At 42.8% G+C, this 26724-nt stretch overlaps 1 protein-coding gene across 3 annotated transcripts in view; it reads left to right on the forward strand.

Moving 5' to 3' along the window:
• oga (O-GlcNAcase) overlaps positions 1–26724 on the forward strand; it is an 85602-nt gene that overhangs the window by 22569 nt on the left and 36309 nt on the right. For 2 of the 3 annotated variants that reach the window (XM_068053182.1, XM_068053180.1), the window contains exons 7-13: positions 732–1016; positions 2821–2979; positions 4664–5280; positions 9337–9511; positions 11386–11439; positions 20119–20204; positions 21233–21337. In XM_068053182.1, the coding sequence (XP_067909283.1) occupies positions 732–1016; positions 2821–2979; positions 4664–5280; positions 9337–9511; positions 11386–11439; positions 20119–20204; positions 21233–21337 (1481 nt within the window). The remainder of the gene's footprint in view (positions 1–731; positions 1017–2820; positions 2980–4663; positions 5281–9336; positions 9512–11385; positions 11440–20118; positions 20205–21232; positions 21338–26724) is intronic. The other variant, XM_068053181.1, reaches the window with a different exon arrangement.

Raw genomic sequence — 26724 nt, forward strand, 5'->3', positions numbered from 1 at the left:
TACAATTGTGCAGGGTTTTGGTGAGACCACATTTGGAGTTTTGGCCTCCATTTAAGAAAGGATATACTTGCATTGGTGGTGGTACAGCAAAGGTTCACTAAATTGGTCCCTGGGATGAGAGGGTTGTCCTATGATGGGTGTGAAGAATGCAATTAAAGGTTCTAGGAAAAGAGGAAAAATGGCATTAGACTGGATTGCTCTGGGAAGGAAATGGAACATGCATGATTGGCTTTGTGGCCTCCTATGTTGAAATTTTTAATTTTATCTTAACTGGCTGCACCTAAAACGTTTGCTGGAATTTTCTTTATGGGAGATAGTTCCATGGTACCTTGACAATACGGTGATCTAAACTATGCTTACTGAGATGAAGTGATCATTTGTCTGTGGGGAACTTGTTGGTCACCACAACTGAGCCTTGTTCGTTGCACGCAATACTTTCTGGTAGATGTACACCAGAGAATTGGGAGTCGGATCTCTGTTCCAGGCTAAGGAAGGTAAAAGCCAGTTTTAGTTGCCCCACTACTGCTTCAGCTGAGATCATCTAACTTGGTCAGAATCAAACCTTGGTATTTCTAGTTTGTTTGTTTGTTTTAATACTGCACCATGGGATCAGTATACTTACTTAGCCTTTGGAGCATTGTTGTAATTGAATAAATGACTTTCCTCATTTTAAAACCTGTAAATCATGCAAAATTTACTGTTTGAGAAACTAAGATTCTCTTGATCTGTAGGTCCAAAAGTAGTCTCCAAAGATATCTCTGTGGAATCCATTGAAGAAGTCACCAAAATACTGAAGAGGGCTCCTCTCATCTGGGACAATCTCCATGCCAATGATTATGATCAGAAGCGCCTCTTCCTTGGACCATACAAGGGGCGGTCGACTGAACTCATTCCGCGGCTGAAAGGAGTACTAACGAACCCTAACTGTGAATTTGAAGGAAACTTTGTGGCTATTCACACACTGGCTACATGGTACAAATCCAACATGAATGGTGTGAGGAAGGATGTTGTGATGAGTGAGTACACTATCAAACTCTGTTGCTTATGTTTTGTCTGAGGGTGGGCACACTACTGTGCTATTGCAATTTTAAAATTTTCATTCATGGGTTACGTGCATCACTGGCAGGCCATTATTGCCCATCCCTAATTGACCTTGGACGTGCCGGTGGCGAGCCGCTCCCTTGAACCATTACAGTCCGTCTGGTGGAGGTACTCCATAGTGCTGAGGGATGGTAGCATAGTGGTAATGTGACTGGACGAGTAACCAGAGGCTCAGACTAATGTTCTGGAAACATGAGTTCAAATTCGATCATGACAACTGGGGGGTATTTAAATTCAATTAATTTAATCTGGGATAAAATGCTAGTTTCATTTAAAAACTCGTGAAGGGTATCTGCCATCCTTGCCGACATGTGATTCCAGATCCACAGCAATGTGGTTGACTCATTTTTTTTAAATTTTGAGATACAGCACTGAAACAGGCCCTTCGGCCCACCGAGTCTGTGCCGACCAACAACCACCCATTTATACTAATCCTACATTAACCCCATATTCCCTACCACATCCCCACCATTCTCCTACCGCATACCTACACTAGGGGTAGTTTACAATGGCCAATTTACCTATCAACATGCAAGTCTTTGGCTGTGGGAGGAAACCGGAGCACCCGGCGGAAACCCACGCTTAATTGCCCTCTGCAATGGCTTAGCAACCCACTCAGTTGTATCAGACTGTTACAGTGGGTGTACCTACCCCACATGGACTGCAGCGGTTCAAGAAGGCGGTTCATCACTACCTTCTCGAGGGCAGTCGGGGATGGCAATAAATGCTGGCCTTGCCAGCCATGTTCACATCCCAAGAACAAATTAAGAAAAGAGTTTCCAGATTTCAAACATTAATAAGAACACAATAATAAAAAATGCTGGAAATACGTAGCGGGTCTGACAGTATCTGTGGAGAGTGAAAGAGCTGACATTTCAGGTCAGTGACCTTTCATCTGAACAGCTGAGAATTTCCAGGATTTTCTGTTTTAATTTCAGATTTCCAGTGTCTGCAGTATTGCTTTTGTATTAATTAGAACAGGCCAAAAGTCAGCTTTGGCCCCAAAGAGGGAGCTTTCATTTTGTGTTTAACTTTACCAAGTTATTCTTCCCCTCAACAAAAAATGTGACTTAGACTAAATGCAGTTCCACAACTGCTGTCAGTCCTCTAGCTATCTGTTCTTAGTGTAATCCTAAACAGAAAGTAGTGGCAGGTTTTCAACAAGAAGGCATCATAACTAAACCCAGTTCTTCACTAACACAAACTTACCAGAAGTGAACAGGGATGGAAACTTGGTCAAATTTCTCCTCTTTTTCCATTTCCCCAATGCGTGGACTGTTGATGAGTAGATAGATTTAGCAACACTGCTGCTGTTGTCACTGAGATCCTCTAACTGTGCCAGATTGGAAATTGAAGCTGGGATCTTGCTGCTCTGTACAGCCCAGTACCATGTTGAACATTTGCTGATATTAAAAAGTGACAATATGAATGCAATGCCGTATGAATGAGCGGTCTGGCTAGTAAGCAGTGTAGGTCCTGATTCTAATATTGCCACCTTTTCTTGGTGTACCACTCTATCCTGTGTATACTTAACTTCCTGTACTGGCCATTTTCCTGATAGGGCAAGCGAGTGGTTGTCCCATTGTGTATTGCATTCTGTCCTGCAGTCATTTGGTCCCTGTCACGTCAGTTTGCCTGTCGTTCTAATTCCTTCATGCTTATGCTTATGATTTTATTTTTGGTTGTATAATACAGCGCCCTTAACTCTATTTCCTCCAGCTGACACAGAAGAGAGCACTGTATCTATCCAGATCAAACTTGAAAATGAAGGCAGTGATGAGGAGATCGAAATGGATGTCTTATACAGCCCTCAGATGGCTTTAAAAATGGCTATATCAGAATGGCTGCAGGAATTTGGAGTGCCACATCAGTACAACTGTAAGTGTCCTGCACTTGAGTGTTTTTCCCCCATCTTCCTTAATAAAATTTTTCTGTGGTTAATCTACCAAGATTTGCACCACTCCTGTGAAGCAGAAGGATGACCTACTAACTACTAAATATCTGACAGCAAGCAGAAAATGGGAGGTAGTTAGATGCACAATGCTGCCCAGGCAAGATTCATTCTCCCGCTCCTCACCTGTTCTCTAGGCCTTGCTTTTGCTGATCAGCTTGCTTGGAGTGGGGGATCGAATCTACCTCTCTCCACTCTGCACTTTGGCACTACTGGACTGATTTTTCAGTTTCCAGTTGGAGTATGCTGTCTTGAGTGCAGAGAGGAACTTGCAATTGAATTGAGAATAGTAAGAGTTAATAAGAGCAAGTATCGGTACTGCTTACAGACTAATGCTCTTTGGCGAAATGGAAACAAAGTAATAGTTGCAGTAATATTTGAGAGCTGGGTATGCAGTGAACTAGGAGATATTTGTAGGGAAATGGATTCCTTGGCACTAACAGATCTTGGAGTGGATGGATATTAATTACTGTGCCTAGTAAATAGGAACATAGGAGCAGGAGTAGGCCATTTAGCCCATCGAGCCTGCTCCGCCATTCAGTCTGATCATGGCTGATCTTCCACTTCAGTGTTTTTTTTTCCCCACACTATCCTCATATCCCCTATGTTTGTTTTTAGAAATCTGTCAATCTCTGCTTTAACCATACTCAGTGACTGAGCTTCCACAGCCGTCTGGGGTAGAGAATTCCAAAGATTCACAACCCTCTGAGTAAAGAAATTTCTCCTCATCTCTGTCCTAAGTGGCTTCCCCCTTATTTTGAAATTGTGTCCCCTGGTTCTAGACTCCCCAACCGGGGGAAACATCTTAGCTGCATCTACCCTGTCTATCCTTTTAAGTATTTTGTAGGTTTCAATGAGATCACCTTTCATTCTTCGAAACTCGAGAATACAGGCCCAGTTTCCCCAATCTCTCTTCATAGGACAGTCCCACCATCCCGGGAGCAAGTCTGGTGAACTTTTGTTGCACTCACTATGGCAATAATATCCTTGCTAAGGTAAGGGGACCAAAACTGAACACAGTACTCCAGGTGCGGTCTAATCAAGGTTCTGCACAATTGAAGCAAGACTTCACTACTCCTGTACTCAAATCCTCTTACGATAAAGGCTAACATATCAATAGCCTTCCTGATTGCTTGCTGCACCTGCATGTTCGTTTTCAATGACTTATTGACAAGGACACCAGGTCCCTTTGTACATCTACACTTTCTAATCTCTTACCGTTTAAGAAATACTCTGTATATCTGTTTCTCCTACCGAAGTGGATAACCTCACGTTTTTCCAAATTGTATGCCATCTGCCAGGTTCTTGCCCACTCACTAAGTCTGTCCAAATCCCCTTTAATAAAGGTACATGCCAGTATAGGACCAAGACTAAAAGGTCCCAAGATTAATATTTGCTCTGATACTACAGCCTGTCTGAGATCATGTACCTCGGTACAGGTCAAGATTTAACCTTGAGACCTCCTAGTTAGTTCATGTGGGTTGGTGCTGAACAAGGCTACATTTTTATCCACTAAGCCATTGGTTGAGCTGCTCACTAAAATTAACTTTTTCCACTAATAGTTGATGAGTTTGAGTTTGTATTTTTTTAAAAACATTTTTTTGTTCTCAGGCCGAACAGTCCCTCACAGTGGTGCAAAGACAAATGCAATTGATATAGGAGCACTAGACACGCCCTGCCTGAACTCCTCCACGACAGTGACCACAGTCTACCAACAGCCCATCATGAGTCAGGGAAGTCCACTGAGTGGCGAACCAGCCCCACTGGCTAAGGAAGAGGAGGAGAAGAAACAGCAGTCCGATGAAGAACCAATGGAGATGGTGGTGGAAAAACCAGATGAGCAAGAAGCCAAAAACGTCAATCAGATCCTTACAGATATTGTCAAGGCCAAAATGTCTGAGGATCTCAAACCCATGGAGATGGACAAAGACAGTATTGCTGAATCCAAGTCTCCTGAGATCTTCATGCAGGAGGACTCTGGCAGTGACATTGCACCCATGCAGACAGATGAGCAGACGAACAAGGAGCAGTATGTCCCAGGTCCCAATGAGAAGCCGTTGTATACTGCTGAAGCTGTGACTCTGGAAGACCTAAACCTCTTAGCTGAGATGTTCTATCTGCCTTATGAGCATGGACCCAAAGCCGTTCAGATGCTGAGGGAATTTCAGTGGCTTCGGGCTAACAGTAGTGTTGTTAGTGTGAACTGTAAAGGAAAAGATGCTGAAAAGGTCAGTGCGCTTTGTGTGCTCTCTTGAACCTGATTGCAAATGGTTTGCTTTCAGAATGTTGTAGAAGTGGAAAGGGCTACGTGATGCAGTTAGTTGAACAATGACTTCACATCTGGAACCTGAGTTTGAATACAGCCCAAGTGCCTGGGGGTGAGCATCTCTTGTTGACTAATTTGGGCAATCTGAATGCAGTTCCATGTGGGATTGCCCTCTTGGACAAATGGGGCAGTAGTGGTAGTTATCTGGTCTCAGGAGCTGTTGGGGTAGCTCGTGTGAGAAATAAAGAAGATGATGCAATAAAAACAAGAAATGCTGGAAATATTCAGCAGGTCTGGCAGCATCTGTGGAGAGAGAAGCAGAGATAACGTTTCAGGTCAGTGACCCTTCTTCAGAACTGGCAAATATTAGAAATGTGAAAGGTTATAAGCAAGTAAAGCGGGGGGTGGGGCAAGAGATAACAAAGGAGAAGGTGTAGATAGGACAAGGTCACAGAATAGCTGACCAGGAGGTCATGGAGCAAAGGCAAACAATATGTTAATAGTGTGTTGAAAGACAAAGCATTAGTACAGATTGGCTGTTAATGGACTGAAAATTGAACAGCCGCAAGTACAAGCATGAAAAAAAACAGTAGGTAAGCAAACTGAACAAACTGCTCTCATGCTCACATCTCTGTCCTGGGATTGCTGCAGTGTTCCAGTGAACATCAATGCAAGCTCGAGGAACAGCATCTCATTTCCCCATTAGGCACGCTAGAGCCGATCAGACTGAACATTAAGTTCAATAATTTCAGAGCATGTGGGACCCCCCGTTTTAATTTTATTTTTAGTTATTCTTTTTTATATTTTTTTTGTTGTTTTATTTCATAGTTTGTTCAGTTTGCTTACCCACTTTTTTTCATGTTTGTTCTTGTGGCTGTTCAATTTTCAGTCCGTTAACACCCTACCTGTACTAATGCTTTGTCTTTCAACACACCATTAACATATTGTTTGTCTTTGCTCCATGACCTCCTGGTCAGCTATTCTGTGACTTTGTCCTATCTACACCTCCTTTGTTATCTCTTGCCCCACCCCCCGCTTTACTTGCTTAAAAGCTTTCACATTTGTAATATTTGCCAGTTCTGAAGAAGGATCACTGACCTGAAACGTTAACTCTGCTTCTCTCTCCACAGATGCTGCCAGACCTGCTGAGTATTTCCAGCATTTCTTGTTTTTATTTCAGATTTCCAGCATCTGCAATATTTTGCTTTTATGTAAGATGCAGTTGCATGCGCACTACTTGGATGAGGACTATGCTGTATTGGTGGGAGAAAAGAGAAAACATACACTTCCTGTCCTGGTTATACTTCAACTGAGTGTTTGATAACAGTGGGTGATTGAAATGTAATGTTTCATTTTCCAGTACTGGTGGTAAATAGGACAAAATTAAAATGTTTAAAAAAAAAACGCAGCTCACCGTTTTACTTTACAGGGGGACGAAAAATGCATTTTTTTGCAGGTGGGAAGTGTTGATGAGAATGTTGATACTATGAATGAAATGCTCCCTCTACACCTCGTCAGCATCCTGTATTTCTAGGACCGGCACAAGGGTCATATACAGAGTAAATTTCCCTCTGCACTGTCCTATGAATTATGCTCAGGTTAGGTACATCATGGGTTAGATACAGATTAAAGCTCCCTCTACAGTGTTCAAGCAAACACTCCCAGAGCAGGTATGGAATGGATTAGAAACTGGTTAGACACGGGCAGAGGGGGGGGTTAAAAAAAAAGACTAAGACTGTTAGAAATTTGCAGCAGTCCAGTCAGCATCTGAAGCGATGAGTTAACGTTTTTTGGGTGTTGCTCTAAAGTTAACAGTTTTCTTCCCTGTTCAGATGTTAGATTTGCTGAGTCTTTCAGCATTTTTAAAAATCGAGTTTCTAGTATTTGTTGTTTTTTTAGTTCAGGTTGTAGAATAAGACTCCCTTTACACTGCCCCTCAATGTCCTTGTGATTGTTGCATGGTTTCACCCATGTTTCTTGGTGATTTAACTTTCAACATTGCTTGTAAATTAGCATTCACTATTCACCTCGCCACTTCACCTGCAGTCCCCCTCTATGTTCTTAGTTAAAACTGACTTTCCCACCCCCCACCCTAGCTAAAACAACTTCAAGTGAAAATATTTTTGTATAACCTGGTTTTGTCAGATAGCTATTACAACATTTTATAAATTTGTGTATTTGTGGAGAACTGAATGAACAGCATTTTTCTATACAGCATGTAACTAGGAAAGCTATTAGAATGTTATCATTTATCACGAGGGGAATTGAATACAAAAATAGGGAGGTTATGCTTCAGCTATACAGGGCATTGGTGAGACGACATCTGGAGTACTGTGTACAGAACTGGTCTCCTTATTTAAGGAAGGATGTAAATGCGTTGGAGGCAGTACAGAGAAGGTTTACTAGACTAATACCTGGAATGGGCGGGCTGTCTTCTGAGGAAAGATTGGACAGGCTAGGCTTGTATCCACTGGAATTTAGAAGAGGAAGAGACGACTTGATTGAAACATATAAGATCCTGAGGAGTCTTGACAGGGTGGATGTGGAAAGGATGTTTCCCCTTGTGAGAGAATCTAGAACTAGGGGTCAGTGTTTAAAAATAAGGGGTTCCCCATTTAAGACAGATGAGAGAGTTTTTCTCTGCGTGTCGTGAGTCTTTGGAATTCTCTTCTCAGAAGAAGGATCTTTGAATATTTTAAAGGCAGATGTAGATAGATTCTTGATAAGGGGGTGGAAGGTTATCGGGGGTAGGTGGAAGTGTGGAGTAATCAGTTCAGCCATAAACTTATTGAATGGTGGAGCAGGCGCGAAGGGCCGAGTGGCCTATTCCTGCCTGTTCGTATGTATACTTGTAAAGCTGCTGTTAATACTGAACTTCTTGTCATTTGATTTTTCTCTCTCTTTCCTTGTCCCTTTCTTTCCCCTATTGCTCCACAAGCTGAAACATCTGAGTGGAGTTTGAGCTGCATTCTTTAATTTCATCTGTTTAATGTTGGTAACTAAATGCATTTCTCTGGAGAGTGGGACTGGATCTAATTTAAATTTCTGTTGTGGCTGTTGCCGACCATTGTTGGTGTTTTGTTGATTCCCTTACAGTGAAAAATACACGCACAGAGCTGAAAGTAGTTAGCTGAGAGACTGTCAAGTGTGTTCTTAAGTGATCTGCCCATATGTTGCATAAATAACAGAGCTCTTTCTCTAGGGAGACCAATATTATTTGTTTATGTGGCAAGTGGAGAGAGGCAGTGCAGTTATGATTTCCTCTTTGATGGTATGCACCTACTTTGTAATGTCTTTCCTGCCATTATTGTCAACTCAAGTTAGGTACAAAACAACTCAATGGATAGATACTGGGTTCTGATCTTTGCCGTACTTTGATTTACCTGTACAAAGGGACTTTGTGGCAAACCACGCCACACCGTTCCTTGATTGATCCCACAAATGTTTCCTCATGCAACCTGATTTGTTTGAATATTGTAGAATCTCAGGCAAAAGAAATGGGCAATTTCTGAATAGAGTAGAGCTAATATCACTTGCCCTAATGGTGAATGTTGGCTTACCTGCAGAAGGCTTGTTCTTTGTTCACTTAAGTTCAGCTTCTGTAGACACAGCTTCCACCTAGCTTGCTCTCTCTCATTCTCAGACCTGCTTTTCTTGTGTAATTCTTGACTTCTTCCAAGAATTTGTTTTTGGGCTCAGTACCATCTCTTCCTGTCAACAAACTTGGGTGCAGCTCAGTGCGACCTTGGATGGAGCAGCATTGGGCAAGATTACCTGACTAGACTGGTTGTATGTTGCTCAAAGCTACTAACGGGGCTGTGTTCCCAGGTGAATTTTGCCCTTTTTAACACCCCCTTAAAGAATGGGGGAGGCTGTTTCTCCAGTGGAAGATTATTTGACTGGGTGGGTGTTAGCATTTGGATTGCACTGTGTATAACATGAGTAAAATTATGCATCACTGGATTTTGCACCCAACATATATTCAGATACTATAAATTGTTTTGATTTTGTATTGCAGATTGAGAAGTGGCATTTCAGAGCTACTAAGTTTGAAGAGATGTGCTGTGGCGTCATGCAGATGTTTACCCGTCTTGCCAACTGTGAAAACCGATCGATTCTATATGATCTCTACCCATATGTCTGGGACATAAAGGGTGTGGTATCTATGGTGAAATCCTTTGTCCAGTGGTTAGGTAGGTATCATCGCAGTCTGGTCTTGTTCCCTCATGCCCTTGGTTTAAGAATCTTCAATTGTGTCAGCCCTTGAAAAATGTATCTCCCTAAGCCAAAGCAAATCTTCTAATATAGATCCAGGGTACTGTATGAAATGTGGGGATAGCTGTGTCAAAATGACATTAAAATGCTCCTTGTTCTTAATTCTGCCACTTTTTTTTACTCTGGTTACAATTTTATCTAATTATCCCATAATCTTTTTTTGCTCTTGAATTGCCTGTCTATTGGCAAGCTGATGGTTTCAAACACAAGTGTAGTAACAAAACATCACCAGGGCTAATATGGCCAACTTGAGGGAATTGTTTTCAAGGCACTGATCGTTTCTTTTTCTGGTTGTATTTTTCAGAGGCTGATGCAATTGTTATCAGTAACTATTTCAAGTACACCAGTAGATTTTTTTTTAAAAAGAAACTCCCCATTGCATTTTATTTTGTGTTGTCTCTTTCTGGGACTGACTGTGGACTGCATCACATCACTAGAACTGGCTAAATGTTACAAAATTGAGGAACTTTTCTGAAAAAAAATAAACAAGAAACATAGAACTGAAATGTGCCATGATCATACAGAGCTGTTGGGAGCTGCTTGCTGTGTGTTTTGTAACAACATTACTGTTTTCAACAGAACAGTGGCAGGCCAGCAGATGCAGCAATCCGAAGGCTTGGAACGCAGCCTCCAGGCCAGCGCGCATGCGAGCTTTATAAAAAGCGCAAGGCTATTCTGGTGTCTGCTGGTTCAGCCAGAACTTCAAAAGCATGACCAGTTCCAAAAAGCAAGATGGGGAGCTTTTCCAAAACTCAAACTGGAGACTTCAATCTCCTTTTCCAGAAGCAATTGGAATACAGTCATGGAATGAAACTGTAGTCATAACTTTTATTACATGTATATTGATTGGGATGGGGAAGTGCAGGCTGAGTAAGGCACCAGCATGGTCTGGGTTACAGCATGTAACCGAATTTTATTCACAGGTTTCTACGCAGATGGCAGGGAATATGACGTGGATGCAGACTTTTAAAAGTGATGCAGCAGGCAGCTCAACTAGCACTATGATCACGGCTTGGGTTCAGATCATGAGTCAGCTTTTGGAATGCTTGGGGTTAGGGATTGTTTTCCTCCGATCTAAGAGCAAAGCTTTGAGTAAACACTTTGTAAAGGGTGGTTACCATTGAGTAGTGTGGAAGGGGTGAGAAGAGATCTTTCTGCTAAAAATGTTGCCAAGGATTTGATACTGAAGTTTTGCAATCTGATAGCAGTGAGACCCAGGCCTGGGGAGATTGTTTTGACACGTTCCAGAATTTTATTTAATAAATTAATCTCGATGCAAAATTTGTAATAGATTCTTCCTGTGAAAAGCACTTGAAAGCACCTGTAGATCTGAGAACTTGTATCAGTAAAAGTTTCAACAAAACACAGTTGTGGTTCTAGAAAACATATTGAGCTCTTCAGTATGAACTCTGATCCATAGTTTCTGTATTTGGCAAATGTACATATAACAGTTCATTGCTAGATGGCAAGCAGTAGATTTCATTTAATCCACTACTGGAGACACATAGCTTTGGCAGAAGCAGTAATCGGGTACACAAGGAGCTGTGCTTCTACTGAAGTATTTGGCTAATTCCGTCCTAGGTCATTGAATGTTGGGGACCACAAGTTGAAATGAGAAACCTGGCCCACCCTTCTAGACGAGGTCTTGAAGTCTGATATTTGTCAGAGATACAGTCCTAGTGTGTGTAATGATGCAGTTCGCATTCTGCCATAACCTGAGTGTGATGCTGTGATGTGACGGGTTACTAACGGCCTCTTCTATTGTCTTGTCTTCTTCCCTCATTGTGTACAGATGGAAGAATCCTCAGCACAAGTTACTACAGCTGTGGGATCGACAACGCCAGATGTACGAAGCGTGGCGTGATTATTCATTAAGATTAGAATGATAGGCAGTGAGGCTTTTTAAAGGGAGATGTATTGAAGAAAGTTTTGAAGTCACATTTGCGCAGCTACTATTATAAGAAATGCTTTAACAATTCCTTTTATTTATAGAGCGCTTATGTTAACTTAGATAGTCTTTGAAATCAAGGCTAGCTGTGCTACTGTCCAAATGTACCCGTTACAAGCTTTTTGAAATTTAATTACTGTATAATTTTGTGGTCTGTTAACAATGCATGGAAAAAATTCTGAAGCTGCTGATATTTTTTGAAATGGGTTGCATCTTGTAAGCTGACTTATTTTATGTATGGACAGAAAATCAGTTGCAGCTTAACTAGAATTTTACAAGCTTTTCACTTCCCCCGCCCCCCAAAAAAAAATTATTGAAGCTTCAGTAAAGTATCTGCTTACCATTCTTCACATAGTTCATTTTTGTAACGTTTACCTCACCCATCTCAGCACAGCATGTAACTTGGGTACTGCTCAGGACTGTATCTCACTAGTGAATTGAGAGGGAACGCTTCCTTATTCTTAGCCAGGTTTCACACTCGTTTTGCATTAATGCATTAAAACAAACAAGGCCCAGAAATTGAAGCTTTTCCTCTTGCATTGCTGCGCTGATCCTGTCAGATGACTGAACTGGTATGGACTGTATAGTAGAGATCATCTTTGTTCATGTATTTGGGATGCTGAGGGAAAGAGAACAAGTGAAAGTAAAGTGAGTTATCCACTATGTTCTGCAGTAAAACTTCTCAGTAGAATTACAATTTTGTTGCAGTGAAAGGAGTTTAATATATCTTACTGCGACAAGGTGAGAGTCCGGGTTCCTGGAAATGGTGCGGAGATGGCTTGTCTTTGTACATGTGTGAGCTCAGCAGTCTGTACTGCAGGATCTGAACGCATGTGGTTTTGCTAATTTTAAAATGGTTAATGCTTTAGTTTCTTGTGTTGTGGGCAAGGATGATGGGGAAAACACAAGAATCTGTTCACGGGGGCATTTGATTCTTTGTGTCCGTTGTCCACCCGGTCCCAAAATAATGAAGAGTTACTTTTTGAGAGAAAGGTCTCTCTCTGACTTGTTCTTGGTTGTACTAAGAATTTCTGACAGCCCAACCTGACTCCCTGGCTAACCCATTAAAATCAATGAAACAAATTCTGTAATGGCTGCTCAAATCTAGTTCTTTTCCTCCTCTCTCCCAACCCTCTCCTCATCTCTGAATGCTTGTCCTGCAGTTGACCTGTTATGCAATCCAGTCGTAAGAACATAAATGGGAGCAGAAGTAAGCCTTACAGGGCCTTGAGCTTGCTTTCCATTCAGTAAGATCGTGGCTGATCTACTACTGCAGTTTCCTGCCCTATCCCATATCATTTGATTCCCTTATTGTCCAAAATTAGACCGGCACCAGTGAAAATTCGGTTATAACACCTGAGTTAGTTTGGTTCCTATATGAATTAACCCATTTACGTGATTTGAATTGTAGCCCTCGTTGGGAAACGACTTCAAGCTTTCACCCAGCTTAATTTAGTCCAAGAGGGTGCCCTGAGAAATCACAGATTGGATGGATTTTGTAGTAAACATCAAACAATTTCTTCAGTCCTTCAGTGTTCATTTGTAAGAAACTTTGGTATATCTGTGGTTTAGGCTGTCTGAACAAAATGGTAGGTGGAGTTGGAGCTTGCTGTCGCTGACAAGACGACCCCCCCCCCCCCCCCCCCCCAGTCTAAGGATGATAGTGGGGCAGTATGTAAATGCGGGGTATAGAAATGCAAAAATCTAAATTTCTTGTTGAAAAGAAATTCCTTTTATTCCCTTGTGAAATTCTCCTTCCTTCTTTCTAAATGGTTATTTTCTGGTAGGCGTGTCTGAATTGCTTTCTTTTTCTTGCATCTTAAAAGAAGTGGCTGCTGAGATAGTAGATGCATTGGTTTTAATTTTCTAAAATTCCCTAGATTCTGGAAAGATTCCATCAGAATGGAAAAAAGCGAATGTGACTATTCAAGAAAGGAGGGAGACAGAAAGCAGGAAACGACAGGCCAGTTGGCTTAACATCTGTCATTAAGGATGTTATAGCGGGGCACTTATACAATCTCAATGTAATCAGGCAGAGTCAACATGGTTTTATGAAAGTGAAATCATGTTTGAGTCATTTATTGGTGTTCTTTGAAGAAGTAACAAGCAATGTAGTGCGTGCAATTCTGGTCGCCACACTACCAGAAGGACGTGGAGGCTTTGGAGAGGGTACAGAAGAGGTTTACCAGGATGTTGCCTGGTCTGGAGGGCATTAGCTATGAGGAGAGGTTGGATAAACTCAGATTGTTTTCACTGGAACGACGGAGGTAGAGGGGTGACATGATAGAGGTTTACAAAGTTATAAGCGGCATGGACAGAGTGGATAGTCAGAAGCTTTTTCCCAGGGTGGAAGAGTCAGTTACTAGGGGACATAGGTTTAAGGTGAGAGGGGCAAAGTTTAGAGGGGATGTGCGAGGCAAGTTCTTTACACAGAGGGTGGTGAGTGCCTGGAACTTGCTGCCGGGGGAGGTGGTGGAAGCAGGTACCATAGAGACGTTTAAGAGGCATCTTGACAAATACATGAATAGGATGGGAATAGAGGGATACGGTCCCCGGAAATGTAAAAGGTTTTAGTTTAGGCAGGCATCAAGATTGGTGCAGGCTTGGAGGGCCGAATGGCCTGTTCCTGTGCTGTACTGTTCTTTGTAGATAAAGGGCAACCTGCGAATGTGCTACACTTAGTTTTCCAGAAGGCATTTGACAAGGTGCCACAAAGATTACTAAGCAAAATAAGAGCTCATGGCATTGGGGGTAACATATTAGCATGGATAGAGGGTTGGTTCGCTAACAGGAAACAGAGTAGGCATAAATGGGTAATTTTTGGATTGGCAAGATGTGACGAGTGGAGTGCCACAGAGATCAGTGCTGAGACCTCAACCATTTATAATTTATATAAATGACTTGGATGAAGAGACTGAATGTATGGTTGCTAGATTTGTTGATGAAGCAAAGGTAGGTAGGAAAGTAAGTCGTGAAGAGGACATGAGTCTGCAAAGTGATATATATAGGTTAAGTGAGTGGTCAAAAATTTGGCAGAGGTAGATAAATTCTTAACTAACAAGGGAGTCAAAGGGTATCTGGTGGAATTGAGGCCACGATCGGATCAGCCATGAACTTGTTAAATGGCGGAGCAGGCTCAGAGGGGCCGAATGGTATGCTACTGCTCCTAATCCATATGTTTGTATGTCTTTTTTGATTTTGATTAGAGATACAGCACTGAAACAGGCCCTTCGGCCCACCGAGTCTGTGCCGACCATCAACCACCCATTTATACTAATCCTGCACTAATCCCATATTCCTACCAAACATCCCCACCTGTCCCTATATTTCCCTACCACCTACCTATACTAGTGACAATTTATAATGGCCAATTTACCTATCAACCTGCAAGTCTTTTGGCTTGTGGGAGGAAACCGGAGCACCCGGAGAAAACCCACGCAGACACAGGGAGAACTTGCAAACTCCACACAGGCAGTACCCAGAATCGAACCCGGGTCCCTGGAGCTGTGAGGCTGCAGTGCTAACCACTGCGCCACTGTGCCGCCCTGTCCCCACTTGCTATTAAATGATCAGTGTCTGCTTCAGAGTTTGAACAAAACAGTGTGCATTTGTCAAACCTTGTAGAAGTTTCAAGATTCACCTTTTTAGGCAGAACTTCAGCTCTGACCAGGCTGGCCATATACCTGTTCATGGAGTGACTTGGCAAATATACAGGCCAGTATCATGAAGGAATCCCCCTGTGTTTAGTTCTGTCACACTTCAGTGACCATTGATGCTATTCTGAACTTGAAACTACTGGACCAGGAAGCTAAACCAGAAGAAACAAATCTTTGTGCTACAGTGGGAGATGAGAATCTGAATCACAGAATTGTTACAGTGCAAAAGGATTCCCTTTTGATTGCTTCAATTGAACCTGCCTCCCCCATGTTGACAGGCAGCGCATTCCACAGCTGTAGCCTACTTATTTAAAAAAAAATGCTTTCATGGGATGTGGGTGTCGCTGGTTAAGTCAGCATTTATTTCCCATCCCTAATTGCCCTTGAGAAGGTGGTGAGCTGCCTCCTTAAACTGATGCGGTCCTTGGGGCGTAGGTACATCCATAGTGCTGTTAGAAAGGGAGTTCAACGATTTTGACCCAGCAACATTGAAGGAATGACAATATAGTTCCAAGTCAGGGTGGTGCGTGACTTGGAGGGGGGCTTGCATGTGGTGGTGTTCCCATGAATGTGCTGCCCTTGTCCTTCTAGGTGGTAGAGGTTGTGGGTGTTGTTGAAGGAGCCTTGGTGAGTTGCTGCAGTGCATCTTGTAGATGGTAGACACTGCTGCTGCTGTGTGTCAGTGGTAGATGGTGTGTCGATCAAGTGTGCCGCTTTGTCCTGGATGGTGTCGAGCTTCTTGAGCGTTGTTGGAGCTGCACTCAACCAAGCAAGTGGGGAGTATTCCATCACACTCCTGACTTGTACTTTGTAGATGGTGGACAGGCTTTGGGGAGTCAGGAGGTGAATTGCTCACTGCAGAATTCCCAGCCTCTGACCTGCTCTTGTACCCAGAGTATTTGTGTTTGGTCCAGTTCAGTTTCTGGTCAGTGGTAGTCCCAGGATGTTGATATTGGGGGATTCAGCGATGGTAATACCATTGAATGTCATGGGGCGATGGTTGGATTCTCTCTTGTTGGAGATGGTCTTTGCCCTCCACTTATCAGCTCAAGCCTGATTGTTGTCCAAATCTTGCTGCATGTGGGCACAGACTGCTTCAGTATCTGAGGAGTTCCGAATGGTGCAATTATCGGCGAACGTCCCCATTTCTGATGATGGAGGAAAGGTCGCTGAAGCAGCTGAAGATGGTTGGGCCTCGGACAACACCCTGAGGAACTCCTGTAGCAGTGTCCTGGGACCGAGATGATTGGCCTCCAGCAAGCACAACCATCTTTGTGCTAGGTTTGACTCCAACCAGTGAAGATTTTTGCCCTTGATTCCCATTGACTTCAATTTTGCTATGTCTGTTTGATGCCACATTCAGTCAAATGCTACTTTAACATCAAGGGCAATTGCTCTCACTTCCCCTCTGGAATTTAGCTCTTTTGTCCAGGTTTGGATCAAGACTAGTGAGGCCGGGAACTGAGTGGCCCTGGTGGATCTCACACTGAGCATTGGTGAGCAGGTTGTTGCTGAGTAAGTAACGTATGGTAGCACTGTTAATGACACCTTCTTCACTTAGCAGCTGATTGAGATTGGGCTGATGGAAGGTAATTGGCCAGATTCAGTCTGTCCTGCTTTTTGGGGACAGGTCATACCTGGGCAATTTTTCACATTGTCGGGTAGATGTCAGCGTTGTAGTTGTACTGAAACAGCTTGGCTGGAGGTGTGGCTAGTTTTGGAGCACAAGTCTTCAGTACTACAACCGGGATGTTGTCAGGACCTATAGCCTTTGCAGTATCCAGTGCCTTCACCCATTTCTCTATCACGTGGAGTGAATCAGATTGTTTGAAGACTGGCATCTGTGATGCTGGGGACCTCGGGAGGAGGCTGAAATGGAAATTGCACTCTACTTCTGGCTGAAGATGATTGCAAATGCTTCAGCCTTGTCTTTTGCACGAATGTGCATGGCTCCCTCACCATTGTGGAAGGGAATGTATTTGGAGCATCCTCCTTCACCTTTGTCAGAAGACTGTGGGTTTAGGTTTCACTTCAGAGATTTGAACACAAACATTCAGGTTCACACTGCCTTGTGATACTGAGGACGTGCTGTACTGTCTGAGGTGCCAGTTTAGACATTAAACCGAGGCTCTGTCTGCACACTTAGGTGGATGCAAAAGACTCCGTGAAGATGAACAGGGGATTTCTCCCTGGTATACTGGCCAATACTTATCCCTTGATAAACATCACTAAAGTTACCTAGATAATTAACAGACATTGTTTGTGGAGGCTTACTGTGTGCAAATTGGCTGTCATTTTTCTTGCATTCCATCAGTGACTACACTTCACAAGCACATCATTGACTGTAAAGTACTTTGGGATGTTCTGCAGTTGTGAAAGGTACGCGATAAATGCAAGTCGTCTTAATACTTGTAGTACCCCTGAAGTTGCAATAACCGAATCAACTTCTGTATAACTTGGAACTGTTCAGTTCTTTTGAGAAATTATCGATGCCTTCAAAGGATAAACCTATCTACTCGAACATAGATCATGTGTGTACAATTCTGAGATGTGTTCTCAAAGACTACCAATTCAATGAAGTGTGCTTCGAAAAAAACTGAGGCTGCTTAAGATTTGGGTTTTATGCTGCAGTGCTCAGAAAAGGGATTTCTTTTTTATGGGACAAACATTTGCATATAAATGTTTGACCCCATTTTGATTTGGATTGAGTTCACATCTAGATGAGCTCAAAGTTAACTAGCCTCAAACAGTGAAAAATTAGAAGAACCGTGTCTCATCTTTGCAGAGCAGCAGATGTGTACCTGAGTTATTAATATTGTTACGACTGAGGCAGGAGGAGTGCACTGTTTATTCTAGTTCCACTTCTCCACAGGTCACTATATATATTTAAATTTTTTCTCACTTACTGATACAGTCAATCTATTTTTGTCCCAGAATAAAGCACACCAACCAGGTTTCTTTAATAAACAACAAAATTATCAGGTTATTATAAAACAAATCTTAACCAATAATGAAGCAAAGCATAAACACACAGATCAAAATATAGAAGTTCCCTTTTTATGTTAGCCCCATACACACGCACACACCGGTTAACCGGAAAAAGATATTTACTCTTTAGAGCTCTAGTATATTAAAAAAAAACATTGGCCAAAATACTTGCTAATTTTTGAAGAAAAAAAAGGGAAGATATAAAAAGGTGTCAGAAGTCCATTTTGGTTTGGCATCCCAAATGTGTATAGACGGCTGTAACTGTTCCTAGAATAGTTCTTGTCAGGCGATGTTTGGGCAGACTTTCCAGGCAAAATGCAGTAACGGGTTTCAGGCAGTTTCTTACACTTGCTTCTCGAGGTGGAAAACTGGTAGGCTTTTCAAAGAGTTGCAACAGACTGGGCTGAGGCTTTGCTCCCTTGGTAAGTTTTCTCCAACTGTCTTTTCAAATCATTGTCCATATCCCAACCCACTGTCCAAAATGAAACCAAAACCAATGTCGCAAGAATCAAGCCTCCTGACCCCTATAAATCTTGACCTGTAACTTCTTTAAACATCTTGTCCCAAGTCAGAAACAGCCCCTGCTGGGTAATTATTTGAAGACAGGTGCCTTCCAGTAACTGTTTACAGCCCAGAGCTCTGTGACCCTTGTTTAAAAAAAAAATCCATGGACTCCTTTTCAGTTTTAAACCACAAATCATCAACATTTGCAAAAAATGACACGCTCATAACAATATAACTGCCTCAAAAATAACCTGGATGAATACCTGGTTAGAACAGACTTGAAGATAATTTGAGATAAGTGTAAACAGGGGTGATAAAATATTCCAATGGAACAATGTTTCGATGCTACTGAAACCATAGCCCTACCTGGTCATGTGAAAGTCTAGATCTTGTGTTACTCTTGATTACCTTTTGGGCTTGGAAGAATTTCTGTGGAACTTCTTGAAAGATGGAGTAGATTGCTGAGAGGAAGCGATGGAACAAGTTTTACATCTTTTGTGGAAGAAGCCAGCTGGATGGGCAGGAATGACTTTATTTCCTGCTCTGTTGTGTACGTAAGACAGCACCTGTATTTGTGCTTCTCATAGCCCTCTGGTTGCCCAGGTGAACATGAGGAAAGCATTGCCCATTCATTGTGTCAAGAAAGCAGGAAGGTGAAATGTACACCATGCTGACTACTTTGTCAGTGTGCTGACATTGTATGTTTGCTTTGCTTTATGAAGTTTTTCATCCTTTGAAAATCTTCCAATAAACAGGAGATCAGAACAAGAGATACTATAGGTCACTGTGACTTGAGTTTTCAATGAGTCACTGATTTTGCTGATTAGTTTTGAAAACAATTTGGTTTGGTTGATTCACACTGCAGCTTGTACTATTTTTGGCCTGTGACCTGAGTAGGTCGGGGAAGTGCTTGTTGTTTAAAACAAACATATCCTCATACCAAATGTCATCTGACAAGAAGAGCACCTGAATGTGACTTCACTTAAATTAAGTATTTCCGATTTACTTAGGGCTGCAATGTAACGTCTGGGAGGCATCCTTTCAATACTTGAGATTTATCCAAGGTACCCAACAGATAGGGAAAAAATTGGAATTAATCCATTCGCAAGTTTTTAAAAGAACATTGTTGTAAACTGAGCGCCATTGCAGACCATTCTTCGATTTGCAGTGGAGCTGGATGGGGTTGATAGTCGGATTTTGCATATTGTAGCTCCCCAAAAAAGTGAACTGTAATAGGGCAAAAGAGTGATTCCTGAATAATGTGAATCATTACAGCCCTAAATCTTTTAAGAGGTAGTTCTAGGTCAGATAGGACATTTCTTGTTGCGCGCTTTTTCTTTCTGTTGAAAAGGTGGTATGTTGCTTTTGCGGAAAAGTAAGACCACAGGAAGCCCCCACGTAACATTCTCCGCTTGGATCTGATCAACAGGGTGTCGTAGTCAATCTTCAGCACAGTTCTTGAGTGGCGACCAAGAACCCTGGGCCTTTAGAGGTGGTCTAGCAGGAGAGTTTCAGGTATTCTACGAATTCCCGGTGACTGACTTTTTTTTCATTTTGAGAGAAAGAAAACTTGTACAAAAAGAAAGGATTGGTCTGTTGATGGCTAGCTGGTTTCCCTAACAGAATCTGGTACATTTGGTACTGGCACTAATTTGCTTTCTTTTCAGTTGGAAGGAGATGCTGGAATCCCATTGCGCCTGCGCGCGCTGCAAATTTTAGTTTGTATATGTCTTTCACATAAATGTTCCTTTGCAGGTCGCGCAGCGTTTACTCAGCGCCTGCGCCAGCGCGGCTTGCTTGCTTTGTTCTCGAAGTTCCATGAACAAACATGACCACATGATGAAGTGAATATTCAGCTTCTAAAGTGTGGGTGGGTTGGGGGTGAGGGAATGCACAAGATGTTTCTGACTTAAACTGAAGTGAAATTTAGCTTGACTTGTGAACGGTACCCACGGGTGGTCCTCAGATGTGAGGGGCAACAGAGGAGAAAGATGTGTTTGACATGAATACTGCTGAATCTTCCTGGTTTTGCTAAAACATTCATGGAGTTTCGCTGCGCTGTTTTTCTTTTTCTTCCCTACAGGTGCTTTTGCGCGCAGCCTGCGAAACCGCGCTTGCGAAGAAGCTTGGGATGCAAGGCTTCGTCAGCCAGTTAACCCTCTCCAGACCAAACCTCCTCCCTGAAATTTCCTTTCTTTCCCCCACCCAGAAGAGTTCATTTGTCTTTTTAAAAAAAAAAACACGTAAAACACACATTTTGCGTAGTAAGTACATTAGTTTATATCTTGACTTATTTGCTGCTGAAGTTACTGGTCAGCATTCTGGGTCATTTTTAAAGTGTAAAATGCAACCCTTTACAGAAATGAGCGGTTCCCCACTTAAAAGGAAAAATTTAATTGATTCCTTGTTAAACTGAGTTTGCTTTACATGGTGCCTTCAGTAGCAAATGAATTTGAAATTGGAAAGGTATGTTGTGTGAAGCAGATGTTGGTATCCAGATTCTGAAGTAGAGCTGTACTGACTAAGCTGTTTGTTCTTCACAGCGTTTGTTGCCAATTGAGGGGGCAAATGATCTCTTCTATCAGCCGCCACCGCCCATGCCTACCTCAAAAGTATACGCAATCAGGCCGTACTTTCCAAAAGATGAGGTAAGTTTACTGATGTGTGAACCTAAATGAAGTTGCTATTGAAATGTTCTTAATTTTGAAATCTAGTTATCTGTGTGTGCTAATGTAAACTAGGATACATTGTAAATTTTAGTGAGGTTACAATACATTTGATCAGTCAAAATAACCCCACCCAATCCCAATAGCAAACTGTGAAACTTGGTGTTGAAGGCAGTCACAGCTTCATATCTATGGTTACTGTAGTTGAACCAGATCCCTGTCATGGGACCACAAGAAGTTTGCAGAACAGGAGGAGGCGATTTGCTCTGTAGTGTCTGTTCGAGTTCTGTTCTAGAGCATCCAAATCTAATCCTCCTACCTGGATCTCTCCCTATAGCCTGTGTCTCCCTATAATTCAAATATTTATCCATTCTTCCCTTAAGCAATGCTTCAATCTGTCGCACTCTGCAGGTGTACAATGGTGGTGATTAGTGGTGGGCCAGAAGATTGGGAAAATTTTTAGAAACCAGCAAAGAATGACTAAAAAACAGAGAGAGAAAGTGGAGTACGAGGAAACAAGCAAGAAATATAAAAACAGACAGTAAAAGCTTCTACAAATATAAGAAAAGGAAAAGAGTAGCATAAGTGAGCATTGGTCCCTTCGAGGATGAGACTGGGGAATGAATAATGAGAAATGAGGAAATGGCAGAGGCTTTGAACAAGTGCTTAGTATCTGTCTTCACAGTAGACAATACAAAAAGCATCCCAAGAATAGTAGAAAATCAGGAGGCAAAAGGGAGGGAGGAACTTAACAACTACTTTCAATAGAGAAAAAGTAATGGGAATGCTAATGGGACTAAAGGCTGACAATTCCCGTCGGTCTGAGGGTCTTAAAGTGGCTGCAGAGATAATGGTTTGTGGGAGGTAGGCTAGAGGCCAGCATTTATTGCCCCATCCCTAATTGCCCTTGCACTGAGTGGCTTGCTAGGCCATTTCCGAGGACATTTAAGAGGCAAGCACATTGACGTGGGTCTGGAGTCACATGTAGGCCAGACAAGGTAAGGACAGCAGATTTCCTTCCTGAAAGGACATTATGAACCAGATGGGTTTTTACAATAATCAACAATGGTTTCATGAGTCATAGAGTTATACAGCATAGAAACAGGCCCTTCAGCCCATCGTGTCTGTGCCAGCCATCAAGCACCTATCTATTCTAATCCTATTTTCCAGCACTTGGCCCATAGTCTTGTATGCTATGGCGTTTGAAGTGCTCATCTAAACACGTCTTAAATGTTGAGAGTTCCTGCCTGTACCACCCCTTCAGACAGCGTGTTCCAGATTCCAACCACCCTCTGGGTGAAATTTTTTTTCCTCAAATCCCCTGTAACCTCCTGCCCCTTACCTTAAATCTGTGCCCCCTGGTTATTGACCCTTCTGCTAAGGGAAAAAGTTTCTTCCAATCTACCCTATCAATGCCCCTCATAATTTTGTATATCTCTATCAGGTCCCCCCGCAGCCTTCTCTGCTCTAAGGAAAACAACCCTAGCCTTTCCAGTCTCTATTCATAGCTGACATGCCCCAGCCCAGGCAACATCCTGGTGAATCTCCTCTGCACCCTCTCCAGTGCAATCACACCCATCCTATAGTTTTTTTTTCTTTCATGGGATGTGGGCGTCGCAGGCCAGGCCAGCATTTATTGCCCATCCCTAATTGCCCTTGCACTGAGTGGCTTGCTAGGCCATTTCAGAGGGCATGTAAGAGTCAACCACATTGCTGTGGATCTGGAGTCACATGTAGGCCAGACCAGGTAAGGACAGCAGATTTCCTTCCCGAAAGGGCATTAGTGAACCAGATGGGTTTTTACAACAATCGACAATGGTTTCATGGTCGTCATTAGACTAGCTTTAAATTCCAGATTTATTAACTGAATTCAAATTCCACCTTCTGCTGTGGTGGGATTCGAACCCATGTCCCCAGAGCAATACCTGGGTCTCTGGGTTACTAGTCCAGTGACAATACCAGTACGCCACCACCTCCCCATTATAGTGTGCTGCCTAGAACTGTGCACAGTACTCCCGCTGTGGCCTTACTAGCGTTTTATGCAGCTCCATCATAACCTCCCTGCTCTTATATTCTATGCCTTGGCTAATAAAGGCAAGTATCTCATATGCCTTCCTAACCACCTGATCTACCTGTGCTGCTGCCTTCATTGATCTATGGACAAATACACCAAGGTCCCTCTGACCCTCTGTACTTCCTAGGGTCCTACCATCCGTTGTATATTCCCCTGCCTTGTTAGTCCTCCCAAAATGCATCACCTCACACTTCTCAGGATTAAATTCCATTTGCCACTGCTCTGCCCATCTTACCAGCCCAACTATATCTTCCTGTAATCTAAGGTTTTCCACCTCGCTATTTACGAAACCACCAAATTTTGTGTTATTTGCGAACTTACTGATCATACCTCCTATATTCACATCTAAATCATTAATATACACTACAAATAGCAAGGGTCCCAGCACCAATCCCTGCGGTACTCCACTGGTCACAGGCTGCCAGTCTCAAAAACTACCCTCGACCATCACCCTCTGCCTCCTGCCACTAAGCCAATTTTGGATCCAATTTGCCAAATTGCCCTGGATCCCATGGGCTCTTGCCTTCTTAACCAATCTTGCATGTGAGACCTTATCAAAAGCCTTACTGAAGTTCATGTAGACTACATCAACTGCTTTACACCTCCTTGAAAAATTCAATCAAGTTTGTTAGGCACGATCTCCCCCTGACAAAGCCATTCTGACTATCCCTGATTAATCCCTGCCTCTCCAAGTGGAGATTAATCCTGTCTCTCAGAATCTTTTCCAATAGTTTCCCGACCACTGATGTTAGACTCACTGGCTTGTAATTACCTGGTTTATCCCTGCTACCCTTCTTGAATAATGGTACCACATTCGCTGTCCTCCAATCCTCTGGTACCTCTCCTGTGGCCAGAGAGGATTTGAAAATTTGTCTCCTCCCTTGCCTCACATAACAGCCTGGGATACATCTCATCTGGGCCTGGGGATTTATCCACTTTTAAGCCCGCTAAAACTGCTAATACTTACTCCCTCTCAATGCTAATATGTTCAAGTATATCACAATCCCCCTCCCTGATCTCTACACCTACATTGTCCTTCTCCATAGTGAACACAGATGAAAAGTAATCATTTAAAACCTCACCTATGTCCTCCGGCTCCACACACACTGCTACTTTGGTCCCTAATGGGCCCTACTCTTTCCCTGGTTAACCTCTTGCCCTTGATATACTTATAAAATGCCTTGGGATTTTCATTTATCTTGCCTACCAGTGTTTTTTCATATCCCTGCTTCGCACTCCTAATTACTTTAAGTACCCCCCCCCCCCCCCCCCACCCACCTTACACTTTCTATACTCTTAGTGCCTCTGCTGTTTTTTTTTCCTTATCCAATCCTGTATATCCCTTGATATCCAGGGTTCCCTGGACTTTTTGGTCCTACCCTTCACCTTAACAGAAACATGTTGGCCCTGATCTCTCACTATTTCCCTTTTGAATGACTCCCACTGGTCTGATGTAAACTTTCCTACAAGTAGCTGCTCCCAGTCCACTTTGGCCAGATCCCGTTTTATCATATTGAAATCGGCCTTCCCCCAATTCAGAACCATTATTTCTGCTCCTTCTTTGTCCTTTTCCATAACTGCCTTAAATCTTAGCATTATGGTCACTATCTCCGAAATGCTCCCCTGCTGACACTTCTACCACTTGTCCGGCTTCATTCCCTAGGATTAGGTTCCTTCTCTTGTAGGATTTTCTACGTGCTGGCTCAAAAAGCTCTCCTGTTTGCATTTGAAGAATTCCGCCCTCTTTAAGTCTTTTGCACTAAGACTATTCCAGTTGATATTTGGGAAGTTGAAATCCCTGACTATTATTTTTACACCTCTCTGAGATTTGGCTACATATCTGCTCCTCTGTCTCTCCCTGACTTTTTGGAGGTCTCTAGTACACTCCCAACCAAGTGATTGCCCGCTTTTTGTTTTGAAGTTCTACCCATATGGCCTCATTTGAGGAATCTTCTAAGATATCATCCCTCCTTACTGTAGTAATTGACTCCTTGATTAACGGTGCAATGCCACCTTCTCTTTTACCCCCTCCCCTGTCACGCCTGAAGATTCTATACCCTGGAATATTGAGCTGCCAGTCCTGCCCTCCCTCAACCATGTCTCTGTGATAGCAACAATATCATAATGCCATGTGTTAATCAATGCCCTCAATTCATCTGCCTTACTAATAAGATTCCTTGCACTAAAATAGATGCAGTCCAGCCTTTCATTGTTCACTTGTGCCTTAACAGGTCTATATTTGCTCTGCCTTCCACATTGACTCTGTTTCTTTCTTATATTTGACGGTGCATCTCCCTCTACTGCACGTCCACTCTGTACCCCATCCCCCTGCCAATTATTTTAAACCCCAACACCCCCCAACAGCACTTCCAAACTCCCGACAAAGATGTTGGTCCCGTTATGGTTCAGATGCAACCCGTCCAACTTGTACAGGTCCCACCTTCGCCAGAAACAGACCCAGTGATCCAGGAAACTAAAGCCCTCCCTCCTGCGCTATCTCCTCAGCCACATTATCATCTGCTCTATCCTCCTATTCCCATACTCACTAGCACGTGGCTCCGGGAGTAATCCAGAGATTATAACCTTTGAGGTCCTGCTTTTTAAGCTACTGCCTAGCACCCTAAATTCTTGTTGCAGGATCTCATCCCTCTTTCTACCTATGTCGTTGGTGCCAATGTGTACCATGACCTCTGACTATTCACCCTCCTCCTTCAGAATGTCCTGCAGCCGCTCCGTAACATCCTTGACCCTAGCACCAGGGAGGCAACGTACCATCCTGGAGTCACGTTTGCGGCCACAGAAACGCCTATCTGAACCCCTTATGATTGAATCCCCTATCACTATAGCTCTTCCATTCATTTTTCCTCCCCACCTGTGCAGCAAAGCCACCCGTGGTGCCATAGACCTGGCTCTTACTGCATTCCCCTGAGAAGCTATCTCCCCCAATAGTACTCAAAGCGGAATATCTGTTAGAGAGGGAGATGGACCCATCTGCCTTGTTCTTCTACTTTGCCTGAGTTCTTCTACTCATGGTCACCATTAGTCTAGCTTTTAATTCCATATTTATTATTTGAATTCAGATTTCTTCATCTGCCATGGTGGGATTCAAGCCCATGTCCTTGGATCATTAGCCTGGCTTCTGGATTACTAGTCTAGTGACATTACCACTATGCCACCACCTCCCCTATGTGTTGGTTGTAATCTTCTAAAATTCGCTAGATTCTGGAAAGGTCCCAGTGGATTGGAAAAATGTAAATGTAACATCTGTGTTCAAGAAAGAAGGGAGACAGAAAGC

Source organism: Heterodontus francisci, chromosome 20 (genome assembly GCF_036365525.1).
Source record: "Heterodontus francisci isolate sHetFra1 chromosome 20, sHetFra1.hap1, whole genome shotgun sequence".
Classification (NCBI taxonomy): domain Eukaryota; kingdom Metazoa; phylum Chordata; class Chondrichthyes; order Heterodontiformes; family Heterodontidae; genus Heterodontus; species Heterodontus francisci.